The following is a 22,299-nucleotide window of genomic DNA, read 5'->3' as shown; positions in this document are numbered from 1 at the left end:
AATCCATATTTGGTAAAAAGCAGTATTTTTTGTCAAAAAAACTCAAACATTTTTCTTTGGCTACGCAAGCGTCACTGGCCAATATTAGTAAATAGAACTATCTGCTCTAGTTTTCGCGTACCCAGTTAATTCTCAACTTAATAACTTCCATACGTAAAGACAGGGTCGACCGCGTGTGCGTCAGTCATGTCATGAATACTTAATTGGTGTTGGCTGTGGCGTCAGCGTCGTTTATCACCAGCATGGGAAATCTTACGTATGTGCAAGTTAGACTTTGGCTTGAATATTGATATAGCACAGCGCCTATCCAACGTCAGATTGATATCATAACAATAGAATGCGCCTCGGGGATAGATATTCGGACTCTAAAACTTTTACAATGTTCTTTTGGCCTACCATTTGGGGGGGGGGGGGGGGGGGCTCATTTGAAATTTATGGAGTAAATAAAGTTTTCAATTGCTTAGTTTTGTGAAAATCGGGAATTTTGGTTTCCCATGGAGATAACACAAGGATGGTGGCCATTTCAAATATTGTTTAATATTGGGTAATTTTCTCTAGTACTCAAGGTGAGCTCGGGTTTTATTCTTGACTTTGAAACAGAATGGTTGAAAGTTTGCTTTGGGAAAATTTGTGCAAAATTTTGTATTTCTTATTTTCGAGGCGCGAACTATACCTGAATCGATTGGCGGTCACAGTGCTTTGTCGTCATCAAACTTGTGGTTTGTAATCTACGGTATACAGGCACTGAGGGGCAGTCAGTTTCGGACAATTGCTGAACGAGATTAAGTTGTGTAACTTAAAATGACCACGGATTACAGCTAAACCCCGTAATGGAGAGACGATAGTTTGAAATCTTGTACCACAATGGGTAAAACTATCGAACCCTAGACTGCAATATCCGTCGCTCGAGGGCGCTCTCTGCGCTCCCCCTCTCGCGTAGGGAGCGTCCTTGAGCAACGGATCTTTTTTTTTTTGAAAAATGATGAAAATGAGGTAAAGACAAAATACTAAATGAATGCTGTATATTTGTGACAGTCACTTTACCTCTTGGGTATAAAAACCCCATAGGTGAGTTATTTTAAACAATTTAAAGATACAAATATGTATAAATGTGACGTGATCGGTGTTTCAAATGTAGCGCACATAGCCCTGCGTACAGGTGGATTCCTGCGTGGAGTTGAACGGAAGTAAGGGGCGACGTCAAAAGTTCAATGAAGGATAAAAAACTTAATTCTTTTAGTTTGGGGGTGGGGGGTTTTGACCTAAAAAAATTTCTATCCTACAAATCGATTTAAGGTAAAAATTGCCAGGGGAATGAATATTTTGAAAAAATAGAGCAGAAATGCACACTTTCGTGTTGAAGCCAGCAGAGGGAGTTGTTTTAACATGGTGCAGAGCTGCACCTGGCCTAGTTAGTGTAAACAATGCAGGCTGTTGGCCTCTGTTGCACCATAGACGGTAAATTCTCTACTGTCTATATGGTTGCACTCGGAATTTATAATTGCATTTTGCTACATTTCTGGTGCACGTGTAGTCCGCCTGAATGGAGTAGTGTGAACTGAGTTGTTACAACCACCAGGACAGTTGAGATAGTTTTTATACCTCTGGAAGGAGAAACCTGGACTTTATTGTTGTTGTTCTTGTTCATTCATTGTTAGTATGTTGTATTTATATTTGATGAAACACAAAGTGTGTTCCCAATCGCAATCTTAAGCCCCACTAGCTTTATCTTTTAGCATTATTTTTATGATTTTACTTTCAAACTAAAATAAGTTGGTGACAGTGTAGTCATTTAGGTCTGTGTACACACTTATAACTACCTGCCGGGGCTATATATGCAATTTTGAACAAGATAAAGATTACACTGCGATTAAATGTTCGCCCAAACATTAAATCACAGCTCTAGCCCCATGCAGAAAAGCTAAAACCTTGATACTATGCATATCTGTACTGAAATCTTCATATAAACTGCACAGAGTAGTCCAAATTGTAATGCATAGGGGTGAATGTTTTCAACTGTGACACTGTATGTTCTGATCCTTTTTAATATTACCAATTTTTGAAATGCCAGGAAATCAAAATGACCGTTAAAATTTTAATTTACATGTGAAATGTTTCTGAAAGGAATGGTTATGCAGTAAAAGTTCATATCTCTTCAGAGGGTAGATTTCAGAAAGGAGAGAATAGGTAGATAATTTGAGGTCAACAAATTTCAAGAGTTACAGCTAGTGGGGCCTTAACGATGCATTACTTTATTTCACCCCTAAATTGACTGATCATTAGCTTTGCTTTACATAGAAAGAGCCTGGCAACAGGTTCAATATAAGTCAATTAAGTTTCTAGGGGGGGGTGGGGGGGGTTTAGGGAGAAACTAAGGGAATTAAGTTTTTTATCCTACATTGAACTTTTGACGTCGCCCCTAACGCCATTTTACTCATAATCACAACTCTGTACGCCATCAGCGGCGACCTCTCAAAAACTCCTTCAGTAGCTGCGTTTTGTGGCCTCATCGGTTATCATAGACCTTCGAGAAAAGTTACTCGAGGGTTAGCTGCAATAATTGTAGCCTCGGTGGGCTGGGTCGTGCGGCTTTGGCCTCCGCCGTGTTGCTTGCGAAGGGCATCGCGCAGGCCGCATGACAGAGGCCCAAGCCGCATGACAACCCCCCCCCCCCCCCCCAACGCTACAATATTGGAGCTACTCAAGGGGTCTATGGTTCTAGTATATACACAAGACCACGGAACATGAAATGTATACTACCATACATTAAACACGAACAACCAAGATCTAAACGATGTGTAGAGCTTCTTTTCATTTATTCCAGAAACTCACACAAAGCGCTTGGCCTAGCTGTTATTCCACAGCCGACGTCCCCTTTGTTCAGTATCACTAAGGGACCGTTCAGTTTTTACGGCCGGGGGGGGTCATCGTAATTTTGGAATCTGCAAAGGGGGGGTCATTGCTTTTTCACTGCTAGGAAAGGGGGGTCACCACATTTTCAAAAACATAATACCAACAATAAAGTTCACTTTATGCCATGGCCATGCTCGACCCTCTTTACCGGCGGGCCGCCTTCGGCGGCCCACTACAATAAATATACATTATGTATTACCCATGACCCTCTTAACGGACAGACGCCTTTGGCGGCCCACTCCAATTAGGTTTACTTCACGCAATGGCCATGATCCGACCCTCTTTACTGGCGGGCCGCCGCTACAATAAATTGACTTTATGTAATACTCCACGGCAATCTTACTGTAAAATTCCCAATTGAAGCCGCGGCTTGTATTAGAAACATTTTTGAGGGACCCCTGGGATCACGCACTGAATAATGGTAATGGCCGCGCGCCTTCAGCGGTCCTGTCCAGTAAAGTCTACTTTATGCAATAGCCATGATCGACCCTCTTTACCGGCGGGCCACCTTTGGTGGCCCACTAGAATAAAGTTGACTTTACGTATTGGCCCATGACCCTCTTCACCGGAGGGCTGCCTTTGGCAAACCACTCCAATAAAGTTTACTTTATACAATGTCCATGGACATGAGTTGAAATGAAGTTAAAAATTGCCTTACAGTCGTCCTAATTAACAGACGTTTCAATGGATGTGGCTGAGAAGTTTGTGCACTGGCATCTCTGCTACACATATAAAGTGCGCCACGTACCGGAGTTCAAATCCAAATCATGCGGGTAAATTTGACATATGGGTTTTGGTTATTTTTCAGGGGGGGGGGGTCATCAATTTTTTTCGTCTGACAAAGGGGGGGGGTGTCATCTTTTTTTCACAAAAAATGCAGGGGGGGGTCTATATTTTTTTGAACACCGGCGACAAGATTTTGCCGGCCCCCCCAGGCCGTAAAAACTGAACGCTCCCTAAATTTCTAATCCTTTTGTCGCAAAATTGTCAAACCCCGAACAGTAGGCTTATAAGACTACACTGAAATGAAGTCATGGCCGTCGATAATAATGTATGATGAAATCCCGCTGTCAATATGCAGCTTTATTAAAATGAGAGCGAAAAACATTGTTTCGGAAACGATATGCGAGAAAACTGAGTTTTATGGATGTTTTACAGTCAAACGACAATATATTAACCATGAGAAAATTTATTGCGACCCGCAGCCCGTAACCCTCGGTAGCCCACAAAATACCGTATCCGGGTAAATAGGAGAAGCTTGACGTGTAGTTGTTTGTGTCATGATCGATCACTATCTGGAGTAGCAAGAACCTGACATAGGTTCAACTTTCAGATAATTGGGATAGCTGCCCTCATCTGATCAAACCATGATAAACAAACTACTCCAAAGTACAACAAAGAGCCTATCGATGCGATTTGGTGGTAAATCAGTAAATGGCCGAATGTTTACCCAGCAGGTAACAGCAGATTTTGCACACCAGGTGATAGAAAATTCACTGACAAACATCTGATTGATCTCGTTGTTGGCCTTGGCGTCGAGCAAGCGTACTCAGGTGTGGCGTCCACGAGATGGTCGACGACGTCACGGCGACCCTCGTATCAAAACTGCAAGATGAAAAGGTCGATATGATGCCTTCTTATGGAAGTGACGTTAAAGTTAACTGCATTAAACGTCGTTGTTTTATGACCCAACGTTATGGCTCACCTTTAACTATCGTCTGAAAGCTCGATGCAGGCTTTGGCAGCTTCAGAGTCGAAATACTGTGTCGGGTACAGGTAGCCCCAAGCGTCTCATTTCACGTAGATATTGAAAGACGAATGGGTGGAATTAAGGAAAATAGACATTAGCATAGAAGGTATGCTGGTGACATGTTAAGTGATCTGTTTTGGTAAGTTCTTTCATTAAGAATCCCTGTCCATGTTTCTGTCCAGGGAATTTATAAGAGTCAAGTCTTTACAAATCACTCAAGACGCAGAGTGGTTGCGTTAATACTTTCAAGTATTTTTTTACGTTCAGTGAGTTTGTGCCGCAGACGCTGCCGGGTCATGACAATAGCTAGCCAAATGCAAACAGCAAGTTGCTTGTCAAACATCACCAGGGAAGTTTGTCAAAGTTTTTCTAACGAGAGATACCTGAAGGGATGCAGTCGTCGGAACTACGCCCAAAGGTCGTATGGGACCCATACGACGAAGGTAAACACTATATCCAAGGTACGATGGTGATTGTTGAAAGTTAAAACATGTCTGTCATAATCTACATCGTATAATTTAAATGTTGCAGCTATGAGGTACTAGGTGCGTCTAGATTTTGTGAACAAGAAACTCGCACAAGCGCAGTTCCGACGACCGCTTTCTCAACGTTCCACTTTTCGCTAAAATATTGCGAAAAATTACTGAAATTATCATGATTAACTTCTCTTGCTCTCTAACGCATCATATTTCAAAGCTCTGTGTACTATATTTCACCTTTTTCACCGATTGATATCTTTCATATACGATAATACTCGGTAAATTGAGAAATTCATTTCTCCGTCTATCAAGAAATAAATTTCAAATGCAACCGGCAACATATTCTTTGTCAAAGACTTCTGTTAATGACGAGATGTGATCTATCAGATGATGTTATTTATTTTTCACATTTAAAATGTCCCTATCCTGATTCCTACAAATGTCCCTGACCGACTTTGATACCTTAAAAACAATGACATCATGAATTGTAAATAATGCAGGCAGTACAGTGCATTGCATCCGTAGCGAAACGCGGAATCGATAACTTAATGAACAACATTGAATTGCAACGATGGTATACCCGTAGCTTTCCAGCGTGAAGTACGGCATTCCGGGAAAGTGTTAGGAAGCCTCAACCATACCGGGTGAAATTAAAAGTGTTACATCTCAAACGATCAATAATTTCCATTTCAGAATTTCCGAAAATTTCATACGAAAAAAGTAGGCCCCGAGCGACTTCATCCATCAGTTCAGAAAAATATAGTTGTGGTTGAATCATTACATTACTATCCTCGTCATATATGCGTGCTCTCTCTCTCTCTCTCTCTCTCTCTCTCTCTCTCTGATTACGTTTACGGCCAAAAGTTGAGAAGGGATTATAGCACCTGTTAAAAACGGAATCTTTTAGCTGTAAACTCGGTAGACATTAAGTAAAATCGGTTTAAATTCTTTTAAGTATAGGTGTTTTTAGGATGGAAAGAAAGGGAAGAAAAACGTAAAGTGTGTATTTGGCAAAGGACTTCGTGGGAACCATTGAGACTTTTAACGGAGAAAATTGTCTGACTGAACTCACTTCAAGTTTCAGCGAAATATGATGAAATCAGTATATTTTAAGAGCCTTCAATCTGTCTGTTATAATATATGCATAAATCTACGAGACTACAGAAGGGTAACGTTGAAGAGGGAGTGCATAGCTGATGAGGTACGGTGCGATATGGAACGTTAGGCGCAGTTCTGTTCTATGATTCTAGGTAAGTAGAGCGCCCTCAAGAATTCTGTCATTAAAGTTTTTATTTGTGACGTCACTTGATCATTGCGTTCGAAAACTTGCATCAAATATGTACATTACGATGATAATCTTTTTTAACCCAATCCTTCGCCACAGAAAGTAGTATGTCAGTTAACTTTTCGAGTTTACAAACCGACGATTTACGACTTTCGACAACCGAAGAGGGCGCTGATGGCCCCGGAGACGAGCAGCATCGTGTCGACGAGCGAGAAACCAGGGAAAGCGACTGGCGTGCGCGCAACGAAGAGTTACAACATGAAAACGAAGTGATCAAGACGGAAAATGAGCTGCTGCGTCAACAGTTACTGTTGATGAAAGAGAATGGCGACTTAAGAACAGCCACCGTCATAGCATTTCTGACGTCATGGATGAACGGTAAGACGAACCAGAAAAGTGCTGGCATTCAGTCGATTTTAAAACGGAATGTTGAACTTTAGAGAAATTACACATCATCTACTTATGATTTTGTTACTATGCAACAAGGCTTCACATTTGAAAGCTCCATTTCATCTCAATCTCTTGTCGACTTCAAAGACGAAATATGCCACCAACAGAACCCTTGCCTAAGATCCATTGTTTTTTCAATATATCAGAAATTTTGCACTGAAATAAAAAGCGACTTTTTATTCAGTCATTGTGACACGATTTTGATGACGTCATACATTACCTGTTAAACCCGGACTATTCGAATGGTCCCATGTACAAAAAAGCGCAAAACCATAAATAGAACTATGTGTATTCCTATGTGCGTGTTTGTGTACGCGGCATTTGTTTACGTCACTATCATAACGTGGGAACTTCATCAGCGTCCGTTTTCCATAGAACAGCTAATCGTCAGAGCACGACATTCTATTTCGCAGTCAGCCCATTGAAAAGTATTATCGGATTGCTTATAAATGCCATCAAAAACGTGAGATCACTGAACAAGTGTGTGATATGATGTGATATGACGCCGTATATCGATTTATCTTCGGCAACGCATGCGCACGTCTTTCAGTACGGCAAGCGTTTGCTGTCGCTAAAGCAAAGGTGACTTTGAAGATGTGATTTATCAGCAGAACGATTATGCTCTGCTACGGCTGACAAAACGACCATATTAAAGATACCCCTTATGAGAAGTCAATGACAATTTAAGGTTATCACAAACACGATATAAACATACCAAAACTGCGGATTATATATAAACATAATGACACAACTATCTGTATATAATAAACTATGACAGATTAATTTAAATACCTATACGTGTGTCATACCTTAATTTTATTTATCTAGTTAAATACGAATGAATACATATCTACTAATATTCACGTGGGTTTCCAAATGTAATAAGCTTTAAAAATTGCGGTGAATTCGTTTCTCTCAAATAATTATCGTGGGATTTCCGTGTGTCTTCAAGATGATGGCATATATTCACCAAGAACAATAAGAGATTATAAGATGGAGGTTATTCGGTGAGAATTGAAAGGGACAAGATATAACGCTGAAAAGAACAGCTGACTGCTGTCAGATGTTTCGTTTCTTAATTCGTGAGATTACGCTCAAAGCGCTGAATGCCCTCGCCATGGAAACGGATGGGCCAGTTATTTTGTAGTCTCTCAATAGACATATGAAATGTCTTGCTACATGGAAATTTCAAATGATATATTGCCATCAGCTTGTATCAGTGCCTGGAGACATGTCGTAGCGATAAGGACGGTATGGGAATCTGTAGCAGCATGGCGAGTCGTGGTAGGTGTAACAGTTATTGTTACAAGCGTGCGCTTTGCTTCTTGCGAGCCAGTCTGTACAGTCCGTATATTGTAAACGATACATACATTTGCGTGAGATTATGGGTTTCAAGGAAAATGAAATCGACTACAACCTGGTTCTCCGGAAAAGATGTAACCGTACACTATAGTGCGGCGAAAATATTCCTGGTTTAAGAGCCCACTGAAGTATACCATCTCTCTGTGGTAGGGGATCTACCATCGTGATCCACAATGGTTCTGGAAAATGTCGATCTCCGTACGTGAATACCGTATCAAGGACATGAATGAAATGATGCCTTGTGTAGATTTCGTACTGTGTTACCTATTTGTGCTAGTTCACCCCTTCCTTGGGAAACACGATAGTTTTCATCTTTGCACTATTATGGCCCTACCTGGTATATGCGGAATGCATATCGGTAGAACTGTGACTTTTTTCCAAATGAGAAAACAAATACAAATGTGCGTAATAATAAGCTTATTTGGTTTTTTTTCTTTAAAATTTACTCTTTATAGGAAATCCACTGAAGGAACTGAAACAAGCGACTTCGGAGGAAAAGGTTAAGGAAAAGGAAACAGTAGAGAAAGAAAATACGCGAGCGAATTCAGTCGACGAGGTTCTTATGGCAAGTGAAGTTCTACATGATGCCGACTCCAGTGGTATCATTTGCGAGTGTAGTCGCTATAGCTTGACCAAACCATGCATGTGTTCAGTGTCCGATGACGTCGATGATACTGACCTACACGAGTGGGAAGAACAGCTGGCATTGCAATTGCGTCAGCCCGCCACCTCCACGCCCGCCAAGGGGAGGGCACCTAGAAATTACCAGGAGAGTTACATCGAGGGGGAAACCGCAGAAACGGTGAAAAATGAACAACTGGATGTTATTGCCAATGGCAACAAAGTGATGGAGGATATTCATGAGAGAACTGAAGATGAGAAAGTTGGCACCGTTGCCGCAGACGACAAAATTGTTGAGGATACAAATTTGGCGGCAACCTCAGATGCAAAATTACACGCACATTTCCAGAAAGAAACGGAAATTGAGTCACAGAGCCCACCGATACCGAATATTCTGAACACAATGTACGGTATTAACAAAATGATATCACTTCCTCAGATTGGAAATACTGACAAGAATAGTAGTGAAAGGATTCTAGGAGAGATCGCTTATCAACTTGACAGGCGAATTGTAAGCTATGTCTTCAGTCAAGGGATACTGCCTGGCCAATCAAAGCGCCGCTTCTATGGATACACGGTTCTAAACATACCAAAGATGATCGAGCTTGAATGGGCAGACGAAATGACACGTGATGTTCTTCGACAAAGATTTCAAGACATCATCGATATCATAACGACGGTGGGATTCAACCTGGAACGTCACCCAGCGATAATCATACGAATTATTAATTCCTACGGTATGCTCGATATTAGACCTGGCAGGGACGAGGCCTCGCAATCTGAATACACACGGGAATGCCTTCACCAGCAGATCATAGATTTGAAGTTGCATCCCAGGGACGAAGAAGACATGCTCTGTTTGTCGGAATGTTTGGCAGCGCTGGCGATGGAAGATGGAAAACCTATCTTCTTTTATTAATCATCGGCTACACCGCAGTGTGCAGCGAACAACAGCAATCTATCATTCACGAATTGGCCTACATGCCTCTTTAAAAGAACGCGTGGTTTCCATAACAATAATCAGAAGTAGGGTGCATGTAATTGGTTGATTTTGAATTTCAGAAGTCAAAATAAAATCTCTTTCATTCATTTTTATTTGTTGTAACTGAGTTGACAAGCTGAATACTGTGTATCTCATCATGCTTCGGGGACTAGAACAAGAAACTGTCGTTTACATGTAAAACAAAAATGGTGAAAAAATCGTCATAAGTTATCAACACACATACAAGCATATTCAATATGTACATGTAAAATGTGCATTTTGTTTATAAAAAGTACGTGATATTCATACGGTGCAAGCTAACAGACGCATCAGTAGAGAGACAGCGTTGTTATTCACACGAAAGTGACCTATCCTTCACGAATCGTCGCGTGTTGTGGGGAAAACGGAGTAACATATAGACCTTAATGATATATGAGAACCATACTAGCTTTTCTTTAGTCACGATTGCTCGGTAGTTCTATTTGGTCATAGAAACGCAGTTGGCCATATAACTTGCAGACTTCGCCGTACTAGATACAGTATCAACACTCTGTTGCCCAAAATGAACTCGATTTCGTAATGCTGAAGTTGTGGTGTTTTTGGCTATATTAACTCTATTTTGACTGAACAATTAGTTGAAGTAAGGAATCGATCAAAGTACAAACAAGAAAATAAACTACAGAGATTATTTTATGAATTATGACATTATCAATCTTTTAATCTATGTTTTCATCTTGTAGCGTTCCAATACTACGGCAAGGGTTTCAAAAGTGAAAAACACTTTGCCATGGATCTTAAGATTGCAGTAAATAAATTCCTGAAAAAAAATTGTTAATATTAAAATTTTCCTGAGTTTTCGCAGTGATATACATTGCAGGCATAAAATCCAGAAAATACCCAACCCTATCAACAGATGTGACCATTCTTGAAGGTGGTTGCCTTCGTAATCGCAGCCTGAGGCAAGTTGAACGATTCCTGATGACGGATCTTGAAGGCACCACGCATCTCAGACGGATGACCCGGATGTGCAGTGGGACATACGACCTGATGGTCAATTTATCGCTCAAAAGTCATTCAACATTGTAACACACTTCTTCCGCAGTCTGTGTTATAATTCGTCAATTGATAATCACGTGGGATGCGTTCTTTTTGTATTGTAACACACCTCATCCGCAGTCTGTGTTCTAATTCGCCAATTGACAGTCACGTGGGATGCGTTCTTTTTGTGCTGATCCACGTAAACGACGTCATCAGGCATCATTTGTCGGAACTGTTGCCTGCCAGGCATCAGTTCCAAAAATTGATGCCCGCTGACGTCAAAAAAACATTGGCGCATGCGCGAACTGGAATGTAAACAAAGATGCCATCTGCGGACGAGCGAAACGATAGTCGAGAAATTTCTCGGTTTATCCTACTTTCTGAAGAAGAACTGAATGCTATGGTTTCAAACAAGGACTCGAAACGAACGAAGACGATAATCAAAGGTGCATTGAACGTTTTGCAGAAGTATTGCGACCCTGTCGGCAAAAACTTTTTCTTGCTGAACCACTCCAACATATCATATAGCTTACATGCGACAACTTTTGTGTATGGTACGTTCTTATGTATGAGTGACTACGGATGAGGTGTGTTACAAAACACATATTGACTGGCCATAAGGGCAACAGCATACGTCTTTAACCCCTCGGGCCTGTGAGTCACCCCCAAAAACAGACTGTTTCCCGAGGCCGTAGGCCGAGGGCCTCGGGAAACAGTCTATTTTTGGGGGTGACTCTTAGTCCCTCGGGGTACAGACGTATGCTGTTGCCCTCATGGCCAGTCAATATGTGTATATTGTAACACACCTCATCGGCAGTCTTTGTTCTAATTCGACAATTGATAGTCACGTGGGATGCGTTCTTTTTGTGCTGATCCACGTAAACGACGTCATCAGGCATCATTTGTCGGAACTGTTGCCTGCCAGGCATCAGTTCCGAAAAATGATGCCCGCTGACGTCAAAATAAACACTTGCGCATGCGAACTGGAATGTAAACAAAGATGTCGTCTGCGGTCGAGCGAAACGATAGTCGAGAAATTTCTCGGTTTATCCTACTTTCTGAAGAAGAACTGAATGCTCTGGTTTCAAACAAGGACTCGAAACGAACGAAGACGATAATCAAAGGTGCATTGAACGTTTTGCAGAAGTATTGCGACCCTGTCGGGAAAAACTTTTTCTGCTGAACCACTCCAACATATTACATCATAAGCTTACATGCCACAACTTTTGTGTATGGTACGTTCTTATGTATGACTACGGATGAGGTGTGTTACAAAACACATATTGACTGGCCATTAGGGCAACAGCATACGTCTTCAACCCCTCGGACCTGTGAGTCACCCCCAAAACAGACTGTTTCCCTCGGCCTACGGCCTCGGGAAACAGTCTGTTTTTGGGGGTGACTCACAGTCCCTCGGGGTACAGACGTATGCTGTTGCTCTCATGGCCAGTCAATATGTGTATACTGATCCACGTAAACGATGTCATCAGGCATCATTTGCCTGGAGTGTGCGAGGCATCAGTCCCAAAAAATGATGCCCACTGACTTCAAAAATGTCGTCTGCGGCCGAGCGACAAGATAGTCGAGAAAATTCTCGGCTTATCCTATTTTCTAAAGAAGAACTGATTGCTCTGGTTTCCAACAAGGACTCGAAACGGACGAAACGATAATCAAAGGTGCATTGAACGTGTTGCCGAACCACTCCAACATACATGCGACAAGTTTTTGTGTATGGTACGTTCTTATGCATCACTGCGGATGAGGTGTGTTATAAAACACATATTGACTGGCCATGAGGGCAACAGCATACGTCTTTACCCTCTCGGGCCTGTGAGTCACCTCAGACTGTTTCCCGAGAACGAAGGCCGGGGGAAACAGAATGTTTTTGTTTTGTTTTGTTTTGTTTTGTTTTTTGGGGGGAAATAAACATACTTTGAATATAACTAAATGCGTCAATCGGACAACTTGTTAGTATCACACACGGTCCCTCCACACGTGTATCACACAAGGTACGGACTATCAATCATAGCGGTTCCATACGCGAAGCTTCCTTCGAGAGCAGATTTTAATTTTGTTCTGAGGATATGGCCACAGGTCTTATTGTACAGAACCTCATCGCCTTTGCTGAAAGGAAAATAAAAGAACTCATTACACACCTGCAAAAAATACCAAATGGTCACGAAGTCTATGTTCTATGCTGATTCGCTTGTATATTCTGAGGTTTGTGCACCGTTGTCTGGTAGAACAAACAGTCGATGAGTTTTTACTGGAGCCCTTACCGGCATGACTTTTGCATTAATATTTATGCCAAATTAGTGCGTTTATCGATATCCTTCACTGTGTAACAGAGAATAACTATGTAACATTGAAGAGCTGTTTCATTCGTTTGAAATCACTTAAGGCTGTGTTTGCTTAGACCATATTAAAGTACTGACGATGTCCTCTCATAACAACCCGGACGCTACCTTCGAAGATCCGACAATTTACTTAAGAACAATTACGGTCTAACCTTATTATCGCACCGAATATTCCAAGCTCGCTGACCATTTCTTTCACTTCAAGTGGACGTCCGCTCTGGATGGGATAGTTCTTAACAACCAGCGGCATGATCCGATCCATCATTATGTAGCACGCTCTTCTTGAGTCTTGACCGATCTCTTGCAATTTTGACAGTACATCACCATCAAAAAGGTTGTTTCCTTGACAATAGACAAGGTGATACAAAAAAAGCCCAACCGTCAGTGCAGAAAGAGTCATTTTGATTTAATATCTATTTATCCTTTTTTACTGCAATATCTTTGGTTCATTTCAGTAATGTTGCAATTGCTAGTCTGGATGAAACAGGGTGAAAGGTTAAAATGATAAAATGTAGCAAGTGAAGTTGTAATTTGATATACTCGTATATTTTAAGAATTCATATTATAAGACCGAAATATTACAAGTTTGTTTCTCATCCTAGATTTCTAACAAAACATGCTGTCGTGCAGTTTTATTAGTTTCGTTTTTTTTCCTATTTAGCCCACAAGATCAAGCTACTGACATGAAAATATCGAAAACATGAATATTTGCATACAGCAGCGATTATTCTGACACGCAGCAAGATGACATTAATAAGTTCACTGTTCAAAACTTACAGTGAGTACATATGATCTACAGATAATAAAACGTTTTGCTATGCGCAACGCACTGCCATCTGTTTTAGGTGATTTTCAAGCGAATCCGAAAAATTAAGGCTCATGCAGATAGTATTGACAGACCGACGCCCACGGGAATGAGAAATAAATTCTCTTTTTTCAGTTTGATGAATGTTGACACTTCGCGTTTTTTCAAAGTTTAACCACGCGACCAAAATTAATGTCTTGACCAGGCAAACGAATCACGTGACTCACCTCCCCCTTCTCTCTGCGGTTTCAGAACGTACATGTCAGGACGAGCCATGGCTTCCCGCACGGCAGCGTCACCATCTTTGCCCTGATGTGAAGATGTGGAAATGTAAGAATCACGCAAGAAATGCTCGCAAGAATTTGGGTAGAAGGGTCAGAAATTTAAAAAAGGACAGTTATAGCAGAATGAAGGCATCTGGATTTGATCCCAAAAAGTCAAGGGAAGCTAAACATTTACAATTTTGTCTCCAGCAACCTAATATTTCTCATACAAATTCACCCAAAAAGAGGGTGGACGACAAATATTGGCATATCGACGTGACGGCAAACATGGCAAAAATTGCAAATAATGTTTGCAGGATAGGAGCATTGATAACAGAACATCTCCAGTTTCATGTAATGTCAACCACCTGTTGATTGCCGTGTCATACATCATGGTGGCGCCGTAACCCAACCTAACTGGTTGGCTCTTAGTGGAGCGGAAGATGGTCGTTACTGACCCATTGTGATATAATACTGAGCAAATAAGTCAATATTGGGTTCGTATTACATGTTGGGGTGATACACCCATGAGTGTATGATTAGAAGATTGTCATAAAGATGTATTCCACTCACCATATCAAGTGCATAAAGTCCTGCAAATGTGTTTCTGATCCTCTGAACCGACTCTGCTGAATCGGGGAAGTATTTCTGGAATCTCTCAACGGCTCCTGGTCTGGACAATTCCTGCTGCATTTTCTTCGATCCTGCTAAATGACTCATCACGGATGGACACTTGATTGCCAGGGATTTCTCAATCATCAATCGAGCTTCCCATGCCTGGTGTGAAAAGGGACACGTACATTTAATATGGCATATCTGTATGTTAAAAACAGTCGTAATTACAACTTCAAGATACAGGGATTCTGGACTAGTTTTATAACAAGATCCAGTTTTACCGCCTTTGGCACATGAAGAAGTATGATGGAGTTACTGACCGATAAAATAACTCAATGTTAAAAACTCCATGAGACCTTTTTTATTTATCGCAACATTTTGTAAAATTTAAAGTTTTTAACATACGCAATAATAATATTTTACTTGACATAAATACGAGTTTCTAGGGCATCCGTTCTTCATGATTTGCAAAAGTTCCTATAGTTGTTTCCTGAGGTAAAAACTACAGTCCTGGAGACACATTTCATGATAATAACTCGATATTTCAACGATGCATGCTCGGCAACTTGTCAGTTGAAAACGTGATTTCAATTGGTCGAACGCTGTGGTCTAGAGCAAAGTTATTCAAATATGTCATGTGAAATGTCAATCCACCAATAAACGCACCATGACACCTCGGACTTTTGGAATGTTTAGTATACAATCAATTCGTTGTACTTACCTTTTCTGTTTTATATTGATCCGGGTCATGGCCATAGCGATAGTATACTATTGCTACCTCATATTTGTCGCTGTTGAGAAAATGTACACATTTCTATTATCTGAGAACTGTTTCTCATCGTTTGCGTAGAGGGCGCTGTCTCAAAGACGACTCGTTCATAAACGCGGGTTCTTCACAACAAGCATTCTGAATTTTGCCCCATACACCGCCTATTGCGGTCAAATATAAATACATTTATAGGGAATCCTGTTTAAAGAAGATGTATTTGTCGTTCTGTAATGGTGTTTTAAAAACAAACATATCAATGGTCTAAAACTTTTAAAACAATTCCGAGCTTCGGTGAGCGATAGCTTTTTAATAGTTCTCTTCGTGTGAATGAATCACTTTAGCTCATAAACTTTTGATACGGTTGTAATTGTCGACTATTCATTTGAGCAATTCAGGCTTGATAGGAGATAATTAAATCTTAGTAACATGTAATTATGAAACAATTAACATCTCATTACTTACATAATTAGCCTATTGTGGTCTAATTTAGCTCTCTCCACAAAGTCGTTAATTCTTCTTCTAATTATTGGAATAGATTTGTTTATGCTACGGATCTTATACTCTAACCATCTCTGATCCGTGATATTCCACGACACTTCTTCAATAAAGAACACAATTGCTGCCCTGTATCGGAGCAGTGAAAAGACGGTGAAATTGAATGCATTAAGTAACAAACTGACAGAAGTGATTATCGTTAGATACACTCCATTTACCTGAATGATAAAATTATTGAAGGACGGTGTATCAGATCATAAGTCATTTTAGTGTAAGTGATGTATTGTAAGCTTACTTTTTGTCTTTTTTCAATGAATTGAGCAACTTTCAAGTTTGCTTGAATTTTTGACGGAAAATACCACTCGACAATAGAAGTAAGATGAAGAAACACTAACATTTCCATATCGTAGAACCACGAACTTCTCCAGTAAAAGACATTGAATGCGACTCTGTTTATATATTGAGTTACAAAATAAACATCCACTTGTAATTTCACTATCTCAATAAAACAACCTGTTGGTGTAATTTGAAGGCCTCGTATTTAACAACATTTTAGAGTCTCTGAGTCACGTGTTCTGTTTTTATGATATGGGTTGAGAATCCAAAAGTTCAGATTGGTGAGTAACTGTAAATTCCGGGATAATTAACCCTTTCACCACCATTGGTTGGTTCAGTGAGTTTGGATCTATTTGCGGGGAACTGGGGTGAGATAACACAGCAGGCGCAGTGTATGTTTATCATTAACACTGACCAAAGTACTTGAGTGTTTTCCAAGGGATACTGGAAGATTGTGAGGAAAATTGATAGGGGCTTATCAAAGTTGATCTCCGGTACAAATTGGCGTCTGCAGTAAGAAGTGGTAGTTTTTGGTAGCTTTCGAAATCATGTATAACAGTTTGCATATCTCTTCCCCGAACGGAATTTTGTAGGGAAGATTGAAGATCCTGGAATCGAAGCTGGATTTACTAGGTTGAGACAAAATTCAACTGTTATTGTCAACGTCATCTCCGTGATAGTCAACCACATGCATACGACCACCATGAATACCTGTTTGCTTTTGGGATATTTTTAAAAAGCAAATTCATCCATTCATCAACAAAACATGAAAATGACGTGTGAGATAGCATGTATGCAAGGTGTTGTTTTTACCGTTCGTTGCCATAGAGACGCCAGGCCTCAACAAATCCTTCCGCCATGTTGTCCACAGCCCTGCTGTCAGGTAATTTCGCCGCCTTATCTGAAAGTCCGAGATTTTCAAGATTAAACCTGCAAAGAGGAGATTACTGATGGTGATAAAATTGATAGCAACGAACTAAAATTGATAAAATTGTCTCTAACGAACATTTCGATTTGCCGACAGTTATCATGGTTGGTCGATAATAGGAAATTAAACAGTGGTAGTACTCTTGGTACAACCACTGTTTTTTCTCATTATTGACAAGCCTCACAGAGAAAATTGAAAATACATTTCGACAAACACGGTCTTCAGCGGCACTAGAAGATTTGCAACTACTTCATTTAGAACCGTAACAGACAAAAGTAAACAGTGTTCAATCGTATTTACAATGCTGTTGATCTGTATTGACGGTGAATATTTGAATAATGTTATCTTTAAAATTGAGGGTTTGGTGATATTTGTCGTATCTCTTACTTGCTTTCAACAAGACTGGACGAAAGTTTCGCAGACTCTTCAAACCAATGTTGCAGACATGATGTGCACATGGCAACAAAAGTTACTTTAGACTTAAGGCGTACGGCTAGTTTTCAATCGGATTCGAACCCACAACATACGGCATCAGTCGCCTAGCGGAGAGGCCACAGAGAGAACCGCTCGGCTAAATCTCCACTCCCAAAAAAAGAGTGGTTCAATAGCCGGCTAAGTTGTTACATTTTTCTGACTGAGACCGCTCAACACGTTGTAGAGTTCGTGAAGCACCCACGCACGCATTCTCACTATCATACATCGAACACACTTTATCGAAGCGAAGAAACGAATTTCATCGCTTTAACTGGGCGAACGATAACCTCGGGGACAATTCTGTCCACCAGCAGAGTTACCAACCCAGGGTAGAAAATACGGCTAGTTTTCAATCGGATTCGATTCGAACCAACAACATACAGATATGCTCAGATCAAATCGCATCTTTAAAGGGACAAAGTCGGCGATTTTTTTTAATGGTCGACTTTGTCCCTTTAATCCACTATCGGACTAAAAGCTAGATTGGCACGCTCTGCAAGGTCATTAAAATATCCCTATTTGTAGACGGGATTGAAAATGTAAAATAAACAAGGCCAAAAAATAACAGTTTTGCTTCTTATCCTAGGTTTCTTACAAAAATGTAACGGTGACGTGGTTTTGACATTTTAAAATATTTTATACGATATAACTTCCAACATGAAAAACACAAAATACAAACAAGAATGTTATGCAATGGTAACTGTTACATCAAACATGATGACGGTGATAACTCATCTGTTAAGAACTGTTTACTTTGTACATGTGATCCTACAGATAATTATGGAAAGCCGTTGGGGACCCCTCGGCGACAACTCTTTCCCTATTAAAGCATAGGTAGAAAACAAGAAAGTTTTCAGTCGCTTTATACCAAAAAATACGACCCGGCTACTCAACCTCAAATGTGACAACGACAACTCCAGAATAAAGGGTTAATCAACCTTGACTGATCAACACTTTACATAAAATAGCCAAACATGATACACACTTACACACAATATAAAAACAATGTGTGGGATTGTTTACGAAGCAGGATCTTTTGAGTTCAAGTGATGGAGACAGAGGCGTCGACTGTATTTCTTCAAACTTTATTACTACAGCTACGATGAACTACTGCTACAATAACATAATGTATCAGTGGGTGGATAAGTGACGACCAGATCCAGTGGTGAGCGATGTGCTCTGAGTATACACATACACATACACTATACCGTGCATAAACATATTATACACAAAACGCCAACAATTCAGATATGAACAATGTGTGGAGTTGCTTTCCCTTTTATACATACATTTTCAAAGGGGAAAGAGTTGTTGCCAAGGGGTCCCAAACGGCTTTCAATAGGTAACACAGGTAACATTTTCTTCCGTGCCTAACACACTGTACATTTTTCAAGTGAACATAGAAAAGGGTTGACGCAGCTGGTCTAGATCGACGCTCGTGAGGATCAGAAACACAGCTCAGTCTTTTCTTTTTTGGCCTAAGATAGGTCTAAAGGTAAATTACCTGTGTATATGCGTGGCCTGCGATCCAAGTCCGGCCAAACCACTGGCAAAGGTATTGATTTCAATCTGTCGCAGTTTAACATCACTCACTTCATTTTGTTTGTCGTCTATGCCATCGAACATGTAGTCGGATCTCAGCATATCAAGGGTTATAATCTGTAAAAATGTAAACATTAAACGGTGACTCAAACAGAGCTTTATATTTATATTATTCACTTAATAAAATTTTAAAATACTAAGCTAAGAAGCTAATTATAAAACCATTGTTCCCTTTTCAAAAAATGTCACTTTGCGCGAACGTAAATTGTGCAAGATTTTCTGTGCTAAGTAAGTCATGTGTAAAATCAAAGAAACAGTACATTTTATGTGAACTTGCTTGAAATACCTGAGCTGGTGAGTTCTTGATATAGACGTCCTCGTAAATATCAAAGAGTCTTCTGTTAAAGTCATCTTCTTTTATAACACTGAAAAACAGCGACCGTAACATGTTAATGAGACAATGAAAATGGCCGCCAAAGCCATTTGACTCCAGTAACATTTGATTAGAATCGTACAAATACTTTGTATTTCTCGGATTAAAATAGTGAATTCACACGAAGAGTGTTTTAACTTTCAGTCTGTGGTTTTATTTCTATTGAATTTAATGTTTGGAATTTGTACTGAGAGCGACTCTTTCATTTGACTGATTTCAAAACTCACGTTCACTTACGAGTAATGTCGTTCCATGCTATGTTTACACCAATATTAATGAAAGATGACGTTTGCAGCAGAAAAGTTCGAAGAAGAGTCACAAAGAAATAGAAAGCTGAAATTAGTGGGGAGGGACGATTCCTTTTTTCTATTTTGTTTTCATTGTTGAAAAATACAACATGTACAACTCACTCTTGCATGGCTTCTTTAAGAAAGCCATGGTCCCTGGAAACTCCATGAACTAGTAGATTGAAATCATCCTGCACGCCAAGCGCTTCTTCAAATAACTTTCTCGGGACTGGGGAAGGCAGGAGAGTGTGCGGTGTGAAACACACGAGTTCCGATGATGTTGGTGATTCCCGTCTTCTCATGACGATTCCGTGGACGTTGGCGAAGTCTTTACTCTGTGACACGATGTCTTCAAGAACATCGTCATTGATTGGTAGTGCTGTACAGCTTTCCATGGCTGTACGGTAGATCTATAAAATGATTTAGAAACCTAAACACAGTAATACCTTCATCGCTTCTCGAGACTCCTGGGCTGAGTCCGCTGTTACTTAACTGTGTGCTGTTCTATTCTGAAGCTGGGGATCGTATCAACTCTTATATGTGCATGTTAAAAATGAAAGATTGCTATTTAAATTGAGTTAATGATTTCTATGTGAAAAGACAGGGAACAAAATCACATAGAACTTCTTCCTTATCGAATTGCTGCTAATTTCCCCTGCTATTTAATGACAACAATACAAAAATAAATTACAATCTGGACAGCGCGGCCATTTTGTGACGACCTGTAAAGTATATTACTTTTGTCTCCATGACTGGAAAGATCAAAACGGTTTATTGAAGGTTCATTTTTGCAATCAATTCCCTGCTACTTATCATAGCGGTAATTGTATTTGTAATTAAGACACTTGCTAATTAGAATTTTGCTTTGAAGAAATAATAGAAAAATGTATCGACTTTGTTAGAGAGTTCTTTAGCACGGATGAGTTCTAAAGTGGAAGGGGCGGGTAGATATACACGTTATGTTGTCATAAAGCAACCAAACTATTGTGGAGTAAATTACTATGATGTAAATATAATTTCAGAACCAGATATCGATTGTTATCATAAAGTTATTTTGTATGGTATTATAACTCATCTATTCATGTCATTCCGCTGGCTGATGTAAGGTGAGTGGTCAGTCGTAAATTACCTTCTGACGGCCATAACATGAAAAGTCTCTGATGGTATAATATCTGATAGGTGTTCTTGGAACGGCTTTATGTTTAGACAAGGCTAAGAAGCATGCACGTTTCTGACGGCCATATCAGCCAAAGAAAGCAGACGGAGCAGAATCTACTACAGTGACGTCTGCAATTGTTGCAGACTATTATGCCTCCTATTAGGCAATCCAGTAAACTAAATTTTGTTAGAAAAACATAACAGAGGCTCTGGTCTTGGCAGAGACAGATCACTATCACACGAACTGTGTACGAGTGTCTGTCAGTCAGACAGACGGATGGACAGACAGACAGACAGACAGACAGACTCGGCATGCTCTTGTCAAAGTTACAAAGTAATGCAATTTGTGGATAAATAACTTAAGAAAAGTATTGTAGGGTAGGACTTTGTCCTCATGTAAGAAACCATGATATTGCCATTACCTGCTTCAGTTCAGGCTAACACCACAACAACAAGAAGTTTAAAGATAGTCTTGTGACGGTTGGCTTTAGCGTCCTTAAAAGTTGAAATTACAGACATATGAGGTAAAAAATATGTTACCTACACCTTGCGCCGTGGTCCAAGAGTAAGCTTGATATCAGAACTTAAATGATATCAAGTCTTAGCAGACGTCTTATTGTGGCTAATCAGGTAACTATGACAATTACCCGTCGTCCTAATAAACGTTGACTGCTGCCGGAGATATCAACGCGCGCAATCATCATGTATCTCAGCCTGACATTTAACACAGTAATGGAAGAATAGATCTCATAATATTACTTCAATTTCTACATCCACAGCAACCTTTGGCTGATAGTGTTGGTAACAATGGTATGTTTCGATACACTACATGATTTATATTTCGAAACCAAGAGCCAAGTGGTTTGGTAGCCTAAAGCTAAGGGACTGGACAGTTTATTCAGCCGAAGAAACACCCTAGTTTGACCTTGGTAATGGGGGTTCACCATTTTTAGCTCA

General features: G+C 40.2%; 2 protein-coding genes across 2 annotated transcripts; one reads left to right on the top strand and one right to left on the bottom strand.

Annotated features, from left to right (window-relative positions):
- Positions 1–8,669: 8,669 nt before the first annotated feature.
- On the top strand, positions 8,670–9,886 carry LOC139147231 (speriolin-like protein). Its single transcript, XM_070718249.1, has one exon. The coding sequence runs from the start codon at positions 8,802–8,804 to the stop codon at positions 9,777–9,779; it is 978 nt and encodes a 325-aa protein (XP_070574350.1). The 5' UTR covers positions 8,670–8,801; the 3' UTR covers positions 9,780–9,886.
- Positions 9,887–11,609: 1,723 nt separating this feature from the next.
- LOC139147230 (glutathione synthetase-like) lies at positions 11,610–20,721 on the bottom strand. Its single transcript, XM_070718248.1, has 10 exons — positions 20,308–20,721; positions 19,811–19,889; positions 19,427–19,581; positions 17,334–17,450; positions 16,152–16,313; positions 15,642–15,711; positions 14,879–15,082; positions 14,270–14,351; positions 13,390–13,579; positions 11,610–13,004 (listed from the first exon to the last, which is right to left on the bottom strand). Exons 1-10 carry the CDS (start codon positions 20,577–20,579, stop codon positions 12,881–12,883), a joined length of 1,455 nt encoding a protein of 484 aa, XP_070574349.1. The 5' UTR covers positions 20,580–20,721; the 3' UTR covers positions 11,610–12,880.
- Between the last annotated feature and the right edge of the window lie 1,578 nt (positions 20,722–22,299).

This window comes from Ptychodera flava, chromosome 13 (assembly GCF_041260155.1).
Source record: "Ptychodera flava strain L36383 chromosome 13, AS_Pfla_20210202, whole genome shotgun sequence".
Classification (NCBI taxonomy): domain Eukaryota; kingdom Metazoa; phylum Hemichordata; class Enteropneusta; family Ptychoderidae; genus Ptychodera; species Ptychodera flava.
The sequence above is the reverse complement of the archived record's forward strand: the minus strand, read 5'-3'. Positions and strand labels throughout refer to the sequence as shown.